The 21,553-nt window shown below is 36.4% G+C and overlaps 1 protein-coding gene across 1 annotated transcript in view; it reads left to right on the plus strand.

The window, feature by feature from the left end:
* Nucleotides 1-10,248, plus strand: part of LOC128642088 (phospholipase A2, minor isoenzyme-like) — a 33,565-nt gene extending 23,317 nt beyond the window's left edge. The window contains exons 2-3 of the mRNA XM_053694750.1: nt 9,719-9,846; nt 10,127-10,248. Coding sequence (XP_053550725.1) covers nt 9,719-9,846; nt 10,127-10,248 — 250 coding nt within the window. The remainder of the gene's footprint in view (nt 1-9,718; nt 9,847-10,126) is intronic.
* The last annotated feature ends 11,305 nt before the right edge of the window (nt 10,249-21,553 follow it).

Raw genomic sequence — 21,553 nt, forward strand, 5'->3', positions numbered from 1 at the left:
CCGGCAAGAAGTCTTCATTCAGGCGGCCTCTTCCATCTTCATCCAGCCAGCGAAGTCTTCATCCAGACGGTATCTTCTATTTTCATCCATCCGGTGCAAAACGGGTCCATCCTGAAGACATGTGGTGCGGAACTCCTCTTCAAAACGGTCGCCACTGTAAACTGGAACTTGAATGCAAGTGACGTCATCCAAGATGGCGTCCCATGCATTATTATTGGCTGAAAGGTTCCAATCAGCCAATAGGATTAGAGCTGCTAAAATACTATTGGCTGTTCCAATCAGCCAATAGGATTTGAGCAGCTCTCATCCTATTGGCTGTTCCAATCAGCCAATAGGATTGAGCTCTCATCCTATTGGCTGATTGGAATAGCCAATAGGATGAGAGCTGCTCAAATCCTATTGGCTGATTGGAACAGCCAATAGGATTTTAGCAGCTCTAATCCTATTGGCTGATTGGAACCTTTCAGCCAATAGGAATGCAAGGGACACCATCTTGGATGACGTCACTTGCATTCAAGTTCCAGTAGATTTAAATAATTTGAATAGGGTTAGGTTTTTTAATATGTAATTTAGTTAATTTAATTGGTAGTTTAATTAAAGTGTAGTATAATAGTTAGGGTAGGTTAATTAATAGTTTAAAAATAGTTTATTTTAATTCTACAGGTAAGTTTAAATTTATTTTAAGATAGGGATGTGGTAATTTTAAATTAAAGTTAGCGGCTTGTTAGTTTTAGGGGTTAATAGCTTAATTTAGTTTATGGTGATGTGGGGGGCTGGCGGTTTAGGGGTTAATAGGTTTAGTTAGTTGTAGTGATGTGGGAGACCAGAGGTTTAGGGGTTAATACATTTATTTAGTGGCGGCGGGGCCTGGGAGCGGCGGGATAGGGGTTAATACATTTGTTTAGGTGGAGGCGGGGTCCGGGAGCGGCGGGATAGGGGTTAATACATTTATTTATTTGGTGACGGGGTCCAGGAGCGGGGGGATAGGGGTTAAACATTTTAGTATAGTGGAGGCGTTTAGTGACAGGGTATGAATAAAGTTAGTAAAAAGCCAAATAGATGTGAGATTGATGACTGGTAGTTAACAACAGTCCAATGCTCATCGCCCCGTACTTGGTGCAAAGCTTTTTGCCAGCTTTTTTTATAAATATAGAAATCGTATTCAGGTCTGCGGCCGCGATGTTAGGCGATGTTAGGCGAGCGTATTGGTGCCGGCGAATGCAGCATAGTTGAGGCTTTGATAAATATGTTGTAATAAATAAAATAAGTAAGTTAAAGGGCCATAATACCCAAATGTTTAAACACTTGAAATTGATGCAGTATAGCTGTAAAAAGCTGACTAGAAAATATCACCTAAACATCTCTATGTAAAAAAGAAAGATATTCTAAGCAACAAATCAGTATGTCTGTCCATGGACAGCGGAAGGAGCGAGCTTTCGTGCACACTCATCTTATTTCTCTATTCAGTGTAAGGAAGTTTACAATGAAATCTCATGAGAGTTAAGTGAAATCTCATGAGATCATAGTAAAAGAGTTCATGACCTCAGCACTGTTGATGCTGATTGGCTGCTGTTCATTTCTTCATTTTTTTTATTTTTTTACACAGAACTTACTCTGCTGAGCTGAGGAAATTGTGAGGTAAACTATCTTTCTTTTACATAGAGTTGCTCATGTGATATTTTCCTGTCAGCTTTTTACAGTTATGCTGCATCAGTTTCAAGGGAATTAGCATATGAGTATTATGTCCCTTTAACACACTGTCGGCTAAATTACAAGTCTTGCGTTATGAGCTGTGCGGTGCTAACATGCAGTTTTTTCTCACCGCTCACTTCCCTGCAGTGCTGGTATTACAGGTTTTTATAAACCCGACGTTAAAAGGCAAGAAGTGAGCGTAGAGCAAAATTGTGCTCCATACCGCACTCCAATACCAGCGCTGCTTAAGTGAGCGGTGAGCTGGTTATACGTGCTCGTGCACAATTTCCCCATAGACATCAATGGGGAGAGCCGACTGAGAAAAAGTCTAACACCTGCAAAAAAGCAGTGTAAAACTCAGTAACGCAGCCCCATTGATTCCTATGGGGAAACTAAAGTTATGTTTACACCTAACATCCTAACATGAACCCTGAGTCTAAACACCCCTAATCTTACACTTATTAACCCCTAATCTGCTGCCCCCGACATCGCTGACACCTGCATTATGCTTATTAATCCCTAATCTGCCGCTTCGGACATTGCCGCCACCTACATTATACTTATTAACCCCTAATCCCCCTCCCCCAATGTCGCCGCAACCTACCTACATTTATTAACCCCTAATCTGTTGCCCCCAACGTCGTCGCCACTATTCTAAATTTATTAACCCCTTAACCTAACTCTAACCCTAACCCTAACACCCACTAACAAATATAATTTTAAAAAATCTAAATACAAATTCCTATTATTACCTAAATTATTCCTATTTAAAACTAAATACTTACCTGTAAAATAAACCCTAAACTAGCTACAATATAACTAATAGTTACATTGTAGCTAGCTTAGGGTTTATTTTTATTTTACAGGCAACTTTGTATTTATTTTAACTAGGTAGAATAGTTATTAAATAGTTATTAACTATTTAATAACTACCTAGCTAAAATAAATACAAATTTACCTGTAAAATAAAACCTAACCTAAGTTACAATAACACCTAACACTACACTACAATTAAATAAATTCCCTACATTAAATACAATTAAATAAATTAAATAAAATTAGCTAAATTACCAAAAAAACAAACAAACGCTAAATTACAGAAAATAAAAAACAAATTACAAGATCTTTAAACTAATTACACCTAATCTTATAGCCCTATCAAAATAAAAAAGCCAACCCAAAATAAAAAAAACTCTTTTACCTGTAAAAAAAATACAAACGACCCCCCCAACAGTAAAACCCACCACCCACACAACCAACCCCCAAATAAAAGCCTAACTCAAAAAACCTAAGCTCCCCATTGCCCTGAAAAGGGCATTTGGATGGGCATTGCCCTTAAAAGAGCATTTAGCTCTTTTGCTGCCCAAAGCCCTAACCTAAAAAATAAACCCACCCAATACACCCTTAAAAAATCCTAACACTAACCCCCGAAGAGGTCCTCCAGACGGGCAGAAGTGGTCCTCCAGATGGGCAGAAGTCTTCATCCAGACGGCATCTTCTATCTTCATCCTTCCGAAGCGGAGCGGCTCCATCTTCAAGCCATCCGGCGCGGAGCATCCTCTTCAATCAACGGCTTCTTCAGAATGAATGTTTCTATAAGTGACAACATCCAAGATGGCGTCCCTTAGATTCCGATTGGCTGATAGAATTCTATCAGCCAATCGGAATTAAGGTAGAAAAAAATCCTATCGGCTGATGCAATCAGCCAATAGGATTAAACTTGTATTCTATTGGCTGTTCCAATCAGCCAATAGAATGCAAGCTCAATCCTATTGGCTGATTGGATTGAAAGGTGAAGAGATATGAGAGAGGGCAAAGAAAGTGTAAAAAGAAGACATGGCCTGAGAGAGAAGGGAGAGGGTAAAAAGGGAGATTGAAGAGAGGAGAGTGCAGAGAGAGTTAAGAGAGAGAAGAAAGATATAATAATTATTAAAAAATTATAAAAAAAAAAATCTGCAGGTCTGCTATGACTTTCCATGACTGTCAGATTGCTCTGCACTCTCTAAGTTCAACAACTTCCTTTTTCTATCCAGCTGTTGTCTTCCACAGAACCCCTAGTTGATGTTGCTAACTGCAGCTATTTTTGTTAATGTATTACAATATGTAGCATTATTTAATTTTTTATGGTATAAAATAAAAACAATATTAAAAATTACTGCACAATAAGATGTTTCACAATAGCTAATCATATGCAAAGAGGGGGTGGAGTAGTGGGTGTGGTTTGGGCAGGTAATGGACCAGATGTGGCGAATAATATTTTGGCCTGGCTAATAGCATAGGACTTGAAATTTTGAGCCCTGATATATATATATATAATATATATATATATATATATATATATATATATATATATATATATATATATATATATACTGTATGTGTGTGTGTGTGTATATATATTTAGACTGGGCTGGGTACACATACCATGACCCTGCAACATGCTCAGCCCTGGGTGCTCAATGGCACTCACATGAAGCTGTGCTAACCCCAGAGTTACAGGCAGTTAACCCCAGACAGATATGGGTGCAAAGCAAATAGGGAAAATTACAAAAAAAATTAATACAACACACAGAGAAAATCCAGCACTTACTTAGAAGCTCTCAGCTAAGATTAAAAGCAAAAATGGAAGGGTTAGTTACTGCATCTGGCCAAATGGGACAAGACCAGGTACCCCTCAAGGTCCCTTCCAAAACCTGGGTCCCTAAACCAGCCAAACAATGCAAGCTCTCAATCAAACAAACTGTGAAAAAGTGAAGGGTGCACAGTCTTATGTAATCACCCTAGACATATACAAAACATGGAAGGGGACTGCACTCTCAGGCTGGACTGGGTACATATCCCATGACCCTGCAAGATGCTCAGCCCTGGGTGCTCAATGGCACTCACAGGAAGCTGTGCTGTCCTCAGAGCCACAGGCAGTTAACCCCAGACAGGTCTGGGTGCAAGGCACATAGGGAAAAGTACAAGCTATATTATACATAACCCTATATTATACCCTATTATATACATACATACACATATTTAGACATGTATATGATGTATCTCTATGTTAAAGCCCTTTGCAGCCCTTTTTTTCTAACACCTGAGAACTCATATTGACTTAGATTACAAGTTGTGCAGTATGGCTATACCGATGAAAAACTATATTTAAACAGCCATTTAAGCAGCTCTCATCCTATTGACTGATTAAAAATGTTCAGCCAATAGGAATGCAAGGTACTCCTATATAAAAGGGATACCTTTCATTAAATTTTCAGTGTGCGGCGGACGATTGTATTAAGAGGAGGCACCACGCTAGATATCTGCGCGGCCGCCATTCCTGCTCCATCTGCGCTGCCTTCGCTCCACGACACCGGGATGAAGAAAGAAGATGGCCCCATGCTGGATGAAGATGGATCTGCCTGGAAGAAGATCTTCACCGCCGGACTTCAGGAATGGTGAGTACCTATTTTGGGGTTAGCGTTAGGGTTTTTTTTTGTTTGTTTGGGTGGGTTTTTTTTAGATTAGGGCTTTTTTGTTTTTTTTAAGCAATGCCCATACAAATGCTCCTTTAGGGGCAATTGGTAGCTTAGGTTTTTTTAGAGTTAGGTTTTTTTTATTTTTGGGGATTGGGTGTATGGGGTTTTGTACTGTTAGGGGGTAATTTGTATTTTTTTATGTAAAAGAGCTGTAAAACTTAGGGCAATGCCCTAAAAAAGGCCCTTTTTGGGGTGGCTTTTTTGTTTTTTTATTGGGGTATTAGATTAGGTTTAATTTTATTATTTTGGATGATTTTGTTTATTATTTTCTGTAATCTTAGATTTTTTTTATTTTTCGTAATTTTAGAGTTTGTTATTTTTTGTATTGTTAGGGGGTTTTTTTCGTAGTGTTAGGGTTTTTTAATTTATTTTTTTTTATTTTTGGTATATATTTTTTTTTAAATAGTAATTGCCTAGATTACGAGTTTTGCTTTATGAGTAAAAAAGCAGGGTTATGGGTTATAACGCTGCTTTTTCACTACCGCTGCTATTACGAGTCTTGTAGGTCTCACACTTTTTTGCGTAAAGTCTTTTTTCAATTGGACTTCCATAGCGCCGGTATTACAAGCTTTTTTTTGGAGGCCAAAAAGTGAGCGGTACAGCCTATCCCGCAAGACTTGTAACGCATTCTAAAGTCAGTAGTTATGAGTTTTACGCTACAAAGCTGTAGCATAAAACTCATAACTAAAGTGCTAAAAAGTACACTAACACCCATAAACTACCTATTAACCCCTAAACCGAGGCCCTCCCGCATTGCAAACACTAAAATAAAATTATTAACCCCTAATCTGCCGCTCCCGACATCACAGCCACTATAATTAACATATTAACCCCTAAACCGCCGCACTCCCGCATCATAAACACTAGTTAAATATTATTAACCCTTAATCTGTGGCCCCCAACGTCGCTGCCACTATACTAAATTTATTAACCCCTAAACCTAAGCCTAACCCTAACCCTAACACCCCCTAACTTAAATATAATTAAAATAAATCTAAATAAAACCTACTATTAATAACAAAATAATTCCTATTTAAAAGAAAAAAACTTACCTGTAAAATAAACCCTAAGCTTGCTACAATATAACTAATAGTTACATTGTAGCTATCTTAGGTTTTATTTTTATTTCACAGGCAAGTTTGTATTTATTTTAACTATGTAGAATAGTTATTAAATAGTTATTAACTATTTACTAACTACCTAGCTAAAATAAATACAAATTTACCTGTAAAATAAAACCTAACCTGTCTTACACTAACACCTAACATTACACTACAATTAAATACATTACCTAAATTAAATACAATTACCTAAATTACAAAAAACAAACAAACACTACATTACACAAAATAAAAAATTATCAGATATTTAAACTAAATACCCCTAATCGCCCTATCAAAATAAAAAAAGCCCCCCAAAAATAAAAAAAAACCCTAGCCTAAACTAAACTACCAATAGCCCTTAAAAGGCCCTTTTGCGGGGTATTGCCATAAAAGAAATCAGCTCTTTTACCTGTAAAAAAAAATGCGAACAACCCCCAACAGTAAAACCCACCACCCACACAACCAACCCCCAAATAAAATCTTAACTAAAAAAAAAACCTAAGCTCCCCATTGCCCTGAAAAGGGCATTTGGATGGGCATTGCCCTTAAAAGGGCATTTAGCTCTATTGCTGCCCAAACCCTAACCTAAAAATAAAACCTACCCAATAAACCCTTAAAAAAACCTAACATTAACCCCCGAAGATCCACTTACAGTTTTGAAGACCAGACATCCATCCTCAACGAAGCCGGGAGAAGTCCTCAACGAAGCGGCAAGAAGTCCTCAACGAAGCCGGTAGAAGTCTTCATCCAAGCCGGCAGAAGTGGTCCTCCAGACGGGCAGAAGTCTTTATCCAGACGGCATCTTCTATCTTCATCCATCCAGCGCGGAGCGGGTCCATCTTCAAGACATCCAGCGCAGAGCATCCTCTTCTTCCGACGTCTAACGAAGAATGAAGGTTCCTTTAAATGACGTCATCCAAGATGGCGTCCCTTGAATTCCGATTGGCTGATAGAATTCTATCAGTCAATCGGAATTAAAGTTGAAAAATTCCTATTAGGGGTTAATAAGTGTAGGTAGGTTGCAGCAACATTGGGGGCGGGATATTAGGGGTTAATAAATATAATGTAGGTGTTGGCGATGTTGGACAGCAGATTAGGGGTTAATAAGTATAATGTTGGTGTCGGCGATGTCCTGAGCCGCAGATTAGGGGTTAATAAGTATAAGATTAGGGGTGTTTAGACTCGGGGTTCATGTTAGGTTGTTAGGTGTAAACATAAATTTAGTTTCCCCATAGGAATCAATGGGGCTGCGTTACAGAGATTTACGCTGCTTTATTGCAGGTGTTAGGCTTTTTTTCAGCCGGCTCTCCACATTGATGTCTATGGGGAATCGTGCACGAGCACGTACAACCAGCTCACCGCTGACTTAAGCAGTGCTGGTATTGGAGTGAGGTATGGAGCTCAATTTAGCTCTACGCTCACTTTAATAGGTTTTAATAGGTTTAATAGGTTTATTTTAGTAGTAGCGATGTAGAGGGGTGGCGGGTTAGGGGTATTTAGACTAGGGGTTTATGTTAGGGTGTTTAAACAAAACCTTCAAAAAAACTAAATAAAGCCTCTACTGAGCAACAGAAAACGTGAACTTTATTCCAGGATTAAAATAGACACAAATACACAAGGCTCTTCCTTCTGTATTTGTGTCTATTTTAATCCTGGATTAAAGTTCACGTTTTCTGTTGCTCAGTAGCGGCTTTCTTTTGTTTTTTTTTAATTTCACAATTTGTCCACCGCATTTGGTCAGCTCCACGCCACCCCCTGTACTGACCCACGCCAGCTTACGCACCAGTGGAATATGGATCTGTATTTTTCTTATTTTATACATAACCTTCTTGTCTCCATTGACATCAATGGGGAATGTGTTATAGCGATCGTTATTCCGTAATCGTAGGTATTAGGTTTTTTTCTAACATTTTGTTCTCCATTGATGTCTATGGGGGGGACACGTGCATGAGCACGTCAAACCGCATGACAAAATACGTTTTTTTTGTAACTTGTAATGGCAGCGCTATTGAAAGTTTGGTACCGTTAAATTTTTAGCATTATTTACACACCGGGTTTAGCGCACAACTTGTAATCTAGGTCATTGTTTTTTAATAATTTTTAGCAGACAGTGATATTATTATTGCAACTTTACTTTTAAATATATTTTTTATGTTTTTTTGTTTAACTTTTTTGTTTCGCGTAACAGTCAACTAAAGCTCTGTAGTCCTTCTAACACAATTGCGCTCACATGTTTGCATTTACTTTCAACTTGTATTAGTGTGCTAAGAACTACAATAACATATGCGTCCAAATGTGAATTGTATTAGAATTATCTTCTGATTTTAGAATTGTAGAAGTGGATTAAAATCATCAATATCATAATCCTTCCTCTTGTTCTTTAAGGAATAGTTTTTAATCCAAGTTTACATATTTCATATGTTTGATCAGCCCAGGGGTTAATTCAATTCCAAAGGTCTCAACAATTTTTATAGAGCTTGAAGTTCTTTAGATTTCCTTCCAGTTGATCTTGAGCATCATTAAACATAGACAGATATCATATAGAATTCAAGTTTGTAAGCATTTTGTTTTGTTCTCAAAGCCTGTGCTGTTAGACATCCAAGCCCAGATTCATAAATAATAACTTCATTGCTAGGGTTCCTTTAGATAACTACATAAACATTGATTGCAGACAGTTCCAGGTCAAGTCTTTTTCATATGTAGGCCTGAGTTTTTGTGGTCCAGCAGGTGTCTATTTCCATAAACATTTTCCCAATCCTTTATTTTCTGCTCATTGTTAGTGCCTCACATTCTTAGATGAGGAAAATGATTTTTCCTGGTTTTCTTAGCCTGTTCTTTCCTTACTCCTCTCACATTTCTCCTCTTAAAGGGACATTAAACACTTTGAGATGGTAATATAAAATGATAAATTGTATATATAAAACAACTCTGCAATATACTTTCATTATTTATTTTGTCCTCTTTGCCTGTAATTCCATTATGAAATTGTGAACTTTTCAGTTCCTGTTAGAAATGGAAGTGCAGAACACTGTTAAATCCAGCACAACCATTGGCTGCACACTTTAATGACCTATGTATAACTGTCCCTAATTGGCCACAGCAGAGAAGGTAACACAAGTTACAACATGGCAGCTCCCAGTGTTTTATAGACACTAAAACTTTACACTTATATTGTCACTTTTTAAACAACTAATGAAACTTTAAAAAATACATCTACATGTTACTCATGGACTAATCTTTTCTTTGAATGCATCATTCTATCTAGCATGTACTTAGTGTTTAATGTCCATTTAAGTTGCAGCTACACTTAACTTCACATCATCTGTTTATAACCCTCATATATTTTACATAACGTTCTATTATTATGCCCCTTTGATACCCTCTCCTTATGCTCTTCCCCTGCAGATGCTGTGAAACTCACGATAACTGCTACTCCGCCTCCAGCAAAGCTGCCGACTGCAATCCTATCTTTGATAGCCCATATTTTGAGATTTACTCTTACAGCTGCAAAAATAACATTGTCACCTGCTCCAGTAAGTGCTCTGAGATTTGGTTTGAAAGCCTATTTACATATGCTTACACCTTACACATACATAAGGTGTATGTCACTTCTTAACAAGAAAGCACATAACATGTAAAATACCTAAAAATGGTCACACCCACTGTTACATAACTCACAATTAAAGTATAATCTACATCCTTTGGGGGAAAAAACTGTAGCAAATGTATTTTGCATGTTCCCAAATGCTACAACAACATATTTCTTTTTCTCCACTAGACCAGACTGATATTTGTCATCTTTTTACTAAACAGGTGAAAACAACCGCTGTGAAACGCACATCTGTGAGTGTGACCGGAATGCTGCGCTCTGCTTCTCTACATCAACCTATAATGAGAAATACAAGAATCTTGGCAAAAGCCAGATTTGTCAGTAGGCAAACTGGAGGACCTGTGTAGAGGTTCACACGTAATTCATTCATAAAGTCTTAAAGCACAGTAATGTTGAAATATGATTTCCAAGCACTAACCTTTAATATTATTTTAGTGAAACAGGTCTCATTTCTTACAAAGAAAGTTTCTGAGTACAATAAAGAAATGTTATTGAGAGAGAAATACTGTTTAATAAATTTGTATTATGCAGAAAATTAACTTACAGAAGCAATAAAATGAAATTCTTTTAAATCCAAAATACACACAGAGTTAATTGACTATCAGTTAAACTTGCTTTCAATAATAATTATTTACATACCACTTGAAATGACTTCCTTGCAACCGGTCACCTAATCTCTTAGATGCTCTAGAACAACTTGACTCTTGTTTACAAAAGAGGTGTTTTATAATGTTTCTGTTATCAGATGCAGACATCGTATGTTTTTAAAACATAAACATTTTGTAAATAGCCTTGAAAAATTGTTATACAAGTTTTAACATACACACTTAAATTGCAATGAGCATCCATTTTAAAGCTTATAAATTCAAGGTTGAATAAGTCTCCATTTTAAAATCATTTAACATCTTTTGTTAATTAGTCTAGTTAGTTGGTTAGTATTTTAGTTTGAACAGTTATAAAAACCTTTTATATTGCAGAAGAATTTTGTTTAAACATATATTTGAATAGTTATACATTTTATATATTGCAGAAGTATTTTATTTAAACATATATTTGAATACAGTTATACATTTTATATATTGCAGAAGTATTTTATTTAAACATATATTTGAATACAGTTATACATTTTATATATTGTATAATAAGCATATGAAAGATTATATTTTTTATCTTTAGGACAATCATGGGAACAGGTTTATATAGTAAGGTACTCTCCTTTATATATAGAAGATGTATATGAAAGATTTAAAAGATATCTTTAATTTATAATAAGTTATAAGTGTCTTTCTAAAAGAATGTATTTCTTACTGTTGGTGTATTTTTTAATCAAACATCTTATAGTAATGTTAATATGCAAACTAACATTTACATAGCAGCTTTTATTGACAAGCTTGCTATAGATAAAACTTTATTGTAAAGTTAAGCACTTGTGTTAGCTAAATTACATGTACAAATACAAGAGTAACACAGAGTTAAATAAAATCCTGTTACACCTGATAACATACTTCCCAATCTCACACCTAGATTACGAGTTTTGTGTTAGGAGGGGTGCGGTGCTAACGAGCAGTTTTCCCTCACCGCTCACCTACAGACAACGCTGGTATTACAGGTTTTTACAAACCCGACCGTAGCCGCAGAAAAGTGAGTGGAGAGCAAAATTTAGCTCCACATCTCACCTGAATACCAGCGCTGCTTATGGTAGCGGTGAGCTGGCAAAACGTGCACGATTTCCCCATAGGAATCAATGGGGGAGAGCCGGCTGAAAAAAAAACCTAACACCTGCAAAAAAGCAGTGTAAAGCTCCTAACGCAGCCCCATTGATTCCTATAGGGAAATACTTTTAATGTCTACACCTAACACCCTAACATGAACCCCAAGTCTAAACACCCCTAATCTTACACTTATTAACCCCTAATCTGCCGCCCCCTACACCACCGACACCTACATTATATTATTAACCCCTAATCTGCCACTACGGACACTGCCGCCACCTACATTATACTTATTAACCCCTAATCTGATACCCCTAACATCGCCGACACCTACATTATATTTATTAACCCCTAATCTGCCGCCCCCAATGTCACTGCCACCTACCTACACTTATTAACCCCTAATCTGCGGTCCCCAACGTCGCCACCACTATAATAAAGTTCTTAGCCCCTAAACCTAAGTCTAACCCCAACACCCCCTAACTTAAATATAATTTAAATAAATCTAAATAAAATAACTATAATTAACTAAATTATTCCTATTTAAAACTAAATACTTACCTATAAAATAAACCCTAAGATAGCTACAATATAACTAATAGTTACATTGTAGCTAGCTTAGGGTTTATTTTTATTTTACAGGCAAGTTTGTATTTATTTTAACTAGGTACAATAGTTATTAAATAGTTATTAACTATTTAATAGCTACCTAGTTAAAATAAATTCAAATTTACCTGTAAAATAAATCCTAACCTAAGTTACAAATACACCTAACACTACACTATAATTAAATTAATTACCTAAACTAAATACAATTAAATACAATTTAAAAAAAATATCTATTTTATTTGGGGGGTTGGTTGTGTGGGTGGTGTGTTTTAATGTTGGGGGGTATTGCACTTTTTGTTACATGTAAAAGAGCTAATTACTTTGGGGCAATGCCCCGCAAAAGGCCCTTTTAAGGGCTATTTGTAATTTAGTATAGGGTAGGGCTTTTTATCATTTTGGGGGCCTTTTTTATTTTATTAGGGGGATTAAATTAGGTGTAATTAGTTTAAAAACTTGTAATTATTTTATTATTTTCTGTAATTTAGAGTTTGGTTTTTTAGTACTTTAGATATTTTTTTTAAATTGTATTTATTGTATTTAGTTTTGGTAATTCATTTAATTATAGTGTAGTGTTAGGTGTAATTGTAACTTAGGTTAGGATTTATTTTACAGGTAAATTTGAATTTATTTTAACTAGGTAGCTATTAAATAGTTAATAACTATTTAATAACTATTGTACCTAGTTAAAATAAATACAAACTTGCCTGTAAAATAAAAATAAACCCTAAGCTAGATACAATGTAACTATTAGTTATATTGTAGCTATCTTAGGGTTTATTTTATAGGTAAGTATTTAGTTTTAAATAGGAATAATTTAGTGAATTGTAGTAATTTTATTTAGATTTATTGTAATTATATTTGTCAGGGGATGTTAGGGTTAGGTTTAGACTTAGATTTAAGGGTTAATACATTTAATATAGTTGCGGCGACATTGGGGGTGGCAGATTAGGGGTTAATAAATGTAGGTAGGTGTCGGCGATGTTAGGGACGGCAGATTAGGGTTTAATAAAATATAACTAGTGTTTGCGATGCGGGAGGGCGGCGGTTTAGGGGTTAATATATTTTTATAGTGGCGGCGATGTCTGGTTCGGCAGATTAGGGGTTAAAAAAATTTTTGTGTGTGTTTGCAATGTGGGGGGGGGGCCTCGGTTTAGGGGTTAATAGGTAGTTTATGGGTGTTAGTGTACTTTTTAGCACTTTAGTTAAGAGTTTTATACTATGACGTTCGCCCATAAAACTCTTAACTACTGACTTTTAAATGCGGTATCAGTCTTGGCAGGAGAGGCTGTACCGCTCACTTTTTGGAAGACTCGTAATACCGGCATTATACAAGTCCCATTAAAAATATAGGATACACAATTGACGTAAGTGTATTTGCGGTATTTTCGAGTCAGACCAAAAAAGTGAGCCGTGAGCCTGTCATTTCAAGACTCGTAATACCAGCGGGCGTTAAAAAGCAGTGTTGGGACCTCTCAAGGCTGCTTTTTAACCCTAACGCACAACTCGTAATCTAGCCGTCAGTTACTTCATTATCTATTAATTCCTGAAATTAACTCTAACTATATATTTCCTAAGTAAAATAATTCTTGGAAGTGCACATCTTAGAGTTGTAACATAATTCCCTGCACCAAGCCTTGAAGGGACAGTAAACTCCACCCAACATTTGCTTATTTGGAGGAGCCAAACAGGGCTTTAGTCTGCAGATTGCAAGAATAGCCACTGCCATAAGGTTAGTACAAAATTAATTATTTTACAGTTGTTATCTGGTAAAGCCAATAAGGGACATGTATGTAGCAGGGTTCGACTTGAGAAATCAGCAGGGTGTATTTCAGTTCTGAGAAGATTTGCTCAATTTTCAGAATGAAATTGCATTTAAAGGGGAGAAAATAAATAATAAAAATATATTGCAAAGTTGTTTCATTATGCATAACAAAACATGTTATATCAAAACCTCAAGGTGTTTACTGTCCCTTTAATGGGACAACGTACTTAGGGAACCAGCTGATAAGTGTTGATTGTAATCAAATATACTATAGGAACACCATTTTAACTGGGTTGAGTTGTCCCTCTCTATTACCCCCAACCCCACTGGGACGTTGAGTTATGTTTCTGCATCTTGTATACATAATGTAGCATTTCTATAGCCAATACTGCACTATTAACATTTTCAGAAAAGGTGTAAGTTTTAAGAAGTAAAAGCAGTTCCTTCAAATGACAAAATAAAGGTAAAGTAGCTATTTGTAAACAATTTAATACAATCTAGCAAGTAAAATGGATAATTGAAAACATGTTAAAGGGGAGAACATTTTATAGTGCAAAGTCCCTTAAACTGTTTTATACTTTAGTAGACCTTGTCAACATTGCAGTAGAATCTGAATACAATGCTTATTAGCAGTACTTGACAAACAAAACATATTCTTAGAATGTTACATTTATTACATAGGTGAATAATAGATGGAACATTCTGCTGTCACATTTATTATCATATGTACATTACTTTCTCAACATAAGCCCATTGTCAATAAACCTCTCTGCTTTCCAATGGTCTCACGCATTCCTGTTTCTTCATTACTTATTTTCTCATTCCATTTTACAACTGCATGAACAGTCAGATGTAAAAAGAGTAACCCTCCCCCATATTTTCATTTACCGTAACATTCAGCAATGTAACAGTTTATCTAAAAAAAAAAAAAAATTACTAGTACATAAGCACACATTTTTAAATTTGTACTAATTTAATTAATTTACACCTTTGTCAGAGTCTGTTATTTAGTTAATATATTTGTAGTGGTTTAAGAAATACATTTGTATAATAATGAATTAGGAATTATTGCTTGAAAATATATTTCAGTAATTAATATGTTAAATATTGATTTTTATAGGTGTATTTTATATATAAAATTTAATAATCAACAATATTCTTAATTATTTATATTATATTATTTAAAGGGATAGTATAGTCAAAATTAAACGTTTATTATTCAGATAGAGGATGCAATTTTAAGCAATTTTCTAATTTACTCCTATTATCAATTTTTCTTTGTTCTCTTTATTTTAAAAAGCTGGAATGTAAGTTTAGAAGCCAGCCCATTTTTGTTTCGGCATCGGGATAGCGCTTGCTGATTAGTGTCTAAATGTAGCCATCCAATCAGCAAGCGCTATCCAGGTGCTGAACCAAAAATGGGCTGGCTCCTAGACTTACTTTCCAATTTTTTTTTTTTAAATAAAGATACCAAGAGAACAAAGAAAAATTGATAATAGGAGTAAATTAGAAAGTTGCTTAAAATTGCATGCGCTGTCTGAATCATGGACGTTTATTTTTGACTAGACTATCCCTTTAATATGTGCGTTTTCCATACGTTTTAAATATGTTTTCATACCAGTCATTAAAGGGACACTGAACCAAAAAAAAAATATTTTGTGATTCAGATAAAGCATGCAATTTTAAACAACTTTCTAATTTACTCCTATTACTAATTTTTCTTCGTACTCTTGCTGTCTTTCGGCTAGATTACGAGTTTGCGGTATGAGTGAAAAAGCAGCGTTAAGGCACTTTTTCACTACCACTGGTATAGCTGCACCGCACACTTTTTTGGCCGTAACGCAACGTACTTACCGCAGCTTTCAAAAAGTCCTTTTTTCAATGCTCCGCGCCGGATGTCTTGAAGATGGACCCGCTCCACGCCGGATGGGTGAAGATAGAAGATGCTGTCTGGATGAAGACTTCTGCCAGCTTGGATGAAGACTTCGGCCCTTTTAAGGGCTATTGGTAGTTTAGTTTAGGCTAAGGTTTTTTTTTATTTTGGGGGGACTTTTTTTATTGTGATAGGGCTACTAGATTAGGTGTAATTAGTTTAAATATCTGATCATTTATTTTTTATTTTGTGTAATTTAGTGTTTGTTTTTGTAATTTAGTTAATTGTATTAATTTTATGTAATTTATTTAATTGTAGCGTAAGGTTAGGTGCTAGTGTAACTCCGGTTAAGTTTTATTTTACAGGTAAATTTGTATTTATTTTAACTAGGTAGTTAGTAAATAGTTAATAACTATTTATTAACTATTCTACCTACTTAAAATAAATACAAACTTGCCTGTGAAATAAAAATAAAACCTAAGCTAGCTACAATGTAACTATTAGTTATATTGTAGCTATCTTAGGGTTTATTTTACAGGTAAGTATTTTGTTTTAAATAGGAATTATTTAGTTAAAGGGACACTGAACCCACATTTTTTCTTTTGTGATTCAGATAGAACATGACATTTTAAGCAACTTTCTAATTTACTCCTATTATCAAATGTTTTTTATTCTCTTGGTAGCTTTATTTGAAATGCAAGAATGTAAGTTTAGATTCCGGCCCTTTTTTGGTGAACAACCTAGGTTGTCCTTGCTGATTGGTGGATAAATTCATCCACCAATCAAAACCTGCTGTCCAGAGTTCTGAACCAAGAAAAAAGCTTAGATGCCTTCTTTTTTATATCAAGATAGCAAGAGAACGAAGAAACATTGATAATAGGAGTAAATTAGAAAGCTGCTTAAAATTGCATGCTCTATCTGAATCACGGAAGAAAATTTTTGGGTTCAGTGTCCCTTTAATGATAGGAATTTTTTATTAGATTTATTTTAATTATATTAAAGTTAGGGGGTGTTAGTGATGTGCAGTCACTAGAGGCAGGTGAGGCAGTGCTTCACCTCTCATATGGGCAAAAATATATATTTTTTTATTGGCTTTAAATTTTTTTTCCCCCAGCATTTTTTTTTCCACAGCTGCATGTTGTGCAATGGAGAGGCACAAGCAGGTCTGCCCACCATTACACAACATGCTGCGCCACCTACTGGATGAAAGTGGTTAAGATCATTGCATGGCACATAACTGCTTATTTGAGGCAGTCCTATTTGGGCTGAACCAATACAGTGAGAGGCATTAGTAAGTGGAACTTAGGGTTGGGGCTGGATGTTTAATCATATAAAACAAAACAAAAACGGAAAAAAAAATACTTTTATTTATTCTGTTGCTGCCCTGTTCAGCTGTAAGCTTTTATTCAATAAAAAAAGAGAGTTCTGTTCTTCCCCTCCAAGTGCAGTGGAATGTTCCACTGTCACTTCCTTACAGACTATAGAGCAGGAAGAGATGCAGACTCAGAGCAGTGTTTTAGCCACATTTTATTAAAGTAAGTTCTGCAACCTTAGATTTTAATGAAAGGGATTCTGTTAGTTAAAATTATAATTTAATGAATGTGGTTTAGTGTTTTTTGTTTTTTTACTCTTTTACAGCAGTTTAAGGATTGTTTTTGTATTTTGTTTACTCAAACTTTACACCCAGCAGCTTGCCTCTGTACTGCACACTAATATATAGTCTCAGTTTCTGAACTCTCTGTAGCTCTGCTGTTTGTATGGATGAGTTGTTATTTGACAAGAGTAAGCTAGACCAACAGCATGGTAATGTAAAATGAAACCAAGCAATTTAGAATGAGTTATAGCAAATATTCTCCATGGCTCCTGTAGCTATAGTATTTCATGTAATCCAGTGATTCCTTAGGTGTATTTTGGACAACCCTGATGTAGACAACAAATAAATAATTTATTAATGCTCCCATTCATATGTGATGTTCTGTTTCAGATATTTAAAATAGATTGTAGACTATTAGCATTTGATAGTCACTTAAAATATTACTTAAAAATACAGTAATCCCTTCCCCCCCTTGTGTGTGTGTGTCTCTCTCTCTATCTATCCATCTCTCTCCTTATGTGTCATTCTCCCTCAAGGTCTTTTTCTCTCTCTGTCTCTCTTCCTCCCCCTCTGACTCTCTCATCCCTTATGTGTCTCTCTAACCCTCTGTGTGTGATTGTGTCTCTCTCTCTTTCTCTAACCCTCTGTGTGTGATTGTGTCTATCTCTCTCTTTCTCTCTCTCTAACCCTCTGTGTGTGATTGTGTCTCTCCTTTTCTCTCTATCTAACCCTCTGTGTGTGATTGTGTCTCTTTCTCTCTCTCTAACACTCTGTGTGTGATTGTATCTCTCTCTCTCTCTCTCTCTCTCTCTAACCCTCTGTGTGTGATTGTGTCTCTCTCTCTTTCTCTCTAACCCTCTGTGTGTGATTGTGTCTCTCTCTCTTTCTCTCTCTCTCTCTCTCTCTAACCCTCTGTGCATGATGGTCTCTCTCTCTCTAAACCTCTGTGTGTGATTGTGTCTCTCTTTCCCCCTCTCTAACCCTCTGTGTGTGATTGTGTCTCTCTCTCTTTCTCTCTCTCTAACCCTCTGTGTGTGATTGTGTCTCTCTCTCTTTCTCTCTCTCTAACCCTCTGTGTGTGATTGTCTCTCTCTCTCTTTTTCTCTCTCTAACCCTCTGTGTGTGATTGTGTATCTCTCTCTTTCTCTCTCTCTCTAACCCTCTGTGTATGATTGTGTGTGTCTCTCTCTCTAACCCTCTGTGTGTGATTCTCTCTCTCTCTCTCTCTCTCTCTCTCTCTCTCTAACCCTCTGTGTGTGATTGTGTCTCTCTTTCTCTCTCTCTAACTCTCTGTGTGTGATTGTGTCTCTCTTTCTCTAACCCTCTGTGTGTGATTGTGTCTCTCTCTCTCTCTCTTTCTCTCTCTCTAACCCTCTGCGTGTGATTGTGTCTCTCTCTCTTTCTCTCTCTCTAACCCTCTGTGTGTGATTGTGTCTCTCTTTCTCTCTCTCTCTCTCTTTCTCTAACCCTCTGTGTGTGATTGTGTCTCTCTCTCTTTATCTCTCTAACCCTCTGTGTGTGATTGTGTCTCTCTTTCTCTCTCTCTAACCCTCTGTGTGTGATTGTGTCTCTCTTTCTCTAACCCTCTGTGTGTGATTGTGTCTCTCTCTCTCTCTCTCTCTTTCTCTCTCTCTAACCCTCTGCGTGTGATTGTGTCTCTCTCTCTTTCTCTCTCTCTAACCCTCTGTGTGTGATTGTGTCTCTCTTTCTCTCTCTCTCTCTCTCTCTCTCTCTCTCTCTCTCTCTCTCTCTCTCTCTTTCTCTAACCCTCTGTGTGTGATTGTGTCTCTCTCTCTTTCTCTCTCTAAACCTCTGTGTGTGATTGTGTCTCTCTTTCTTTCTCTCTCTCTTGCTCTTTCTCTCTAACCCTCTGTGTGTGATTGTGTGTGTCTCTCTCTCTCACCCTCTGTGTGTGATTGTGTCTCTCTTTCTCTCTCTCTCTAACCCTCTGTGTGTGATTGCTTCTCTCTTTCTCTCTCTCTCTAACCCTCTGTGTGTGATTGTGTCTCTCTCTCTCTCTCTTTCACCCCCTGTGTGTGATTGTGTGTCTCTCTCTCTAACCCTCTGTGTCTCTCTTCCTCTCCCCCCGTCTCCCTCTCCCTCTCCCCCCGAGTGCTTTTCTGTGTTTCTGTCTACCTTTTATTTATTTAATTAATGAATTGGTAGTGCCATCTGATGGTGTGGCTTTATTTAAAGGGGTGGGGTCAAGTGCCCCACCATCTTTAAATTTCACCAGCCACCACTGGATCTACATTTTTATATTTACTGAATAATGAAGGAATCTATAAGCATAATTTGCAGCATTAAAGTAAAAAGTATGTTTTAAACATATTTTAATGGGCCTGGATTTCTAGATCTTGTAATCAGAGCAAGCATTTTGTTATCTGGCAAGAGTTTCTGTTACAATCCTTTAGACTAAAATCAGATGTTTACTAAGTTGACCAGTTTTCCAAGACACAATTTAAAGGGACATGAAACCCATATGTTTTCTTTCATGATTTAGAAAGAGCATGCAATTTTAAATAAGTTTCCAATTTACATCTATTATCTAATTTTCTTGATTCTTTTGATATCCTTTGTTGAAAATCATATTTAAATATGCTCAGTAGCTGCTGATTGGTGGCTGCACATAGATACCTCATGTGATTGGCTCATCATGTGCATTGCTATTTTTTCAACAAAGGATATCTAAAGAATGAAGGCGTATCCTAGCCACTGCCTCACCAGCCTCTAACGTCACTGGGTTAGACGTAGGGTTAGGCTTGGGGGTTTATAACTTTAGTATAGTGGCGACATTGGGGGTGTCAGATTAGGGGTTAATCAATGTAGGTAGGTGACGGAAAATTAGGGGTTAATAAGTGTAGGTAGGTGGCGGCGATGTTAGGGGCGACAGATTAGGGGTTAATACGTGTAGGTAGGTGGCTGCAATGTGAAGGCAGCAGATTAGGGGTTAATAATTGTAATGTAGGTGTCAGCAATGTCAGGGCGGCAGATTAAACATACATTTTCTTTCCCCATAGAAATCAATGGAGCTGCGTTACGGAGCTTTACGCTCCTTTATTGCAGGTGTTAGGCTTTTTTTCACCCGGGTCTCCCCATTGATGTCTATGGGGAAATCGTGCACGAGCGTGTAAACTTACATTCTTGCTTTTCAAAGAATACCAAGAGAATGAAGAAAATTTTATAATAGGAGTAAATTAGAAAGTTGCTTAAAATTGCATGCTCTATCTGAATTATAAAAGAAAAAATTTGGGTTTAGTGTTTTTTTTTAAAGTATAGTTTTGCTAATTTTTAAATAACATTGCGCTGATTCCTAACTAAGCACCAAAGTTTTAGGAGAATACTGATGTATACCTACTCCAGCTTGCTCATATTTGTGTAGAGTCTTTTCATACACAAGGGAAGGGGGAGGGGAGTGTCTGCTTTTTTTTTGCTATAGAACCACATGCAATGGGTGTTCCAGCTAACCTTTTCAACAGAGCTAAACTGGGAGCTTCTAAGTAAATTTTTAAACGGTTTTATAATGGATTTTTAGAACAGTATCTGTGCATATTATTCTTTATAGTAGTATATATTACATGCAGTTAAAGGGATATGAAAGACAATTTTTTTCTTTCGGGATTTAGAAAGAGCATGTAATTTTAAACAACTTTCTAATTTACTTCTATTATCTAATTTGCTTCATTCTCTTGATATCACTTGCTGAAAAGCATATCTAGATATGCTCAGTAGCTGCTGATTGGTTGCTGCACCTAGAGGCCTTGTGTGATTTGCTCACACATGTGCATTGCTCTTTCTTCAACAAAGGATATCTAAAGAATTGAGCAAATTAGATAATAGAAGTAAAATGGAAAGTTGTTTAAAATCGCATGCCATATCGGAATCATGAAAGTTTAATTTTGACTAGACTGTCCCTTTAAATGAAAGTTGGAGTATACTGTCCCTTTAAGGACCTTTTAACAGTTTACACCAAGCAGAAGCTGCTGTCGAAAGCGTTATCCGATTATGGCGGCATATGACAAGCTGAAAATCATTAATAAGCTCCATAAAACTGTGTTCAGATTATTATTTTTCACCTCT

Source organism: Bombina bombina, chromosome 1 (assembly GCF_027579735.1).
Source record: "Bombina bombina isolate aBomBom1 chromosome 1, aBomBom1.pri, whole genome shotgun sequence".
NCBI classification, from domain to species: domain Eukaryota; kingdom Metazoa; phylum Chordata; class Amphibia; order Anura; family Bombinatoridae; genus Bombina; species Bombina bombina.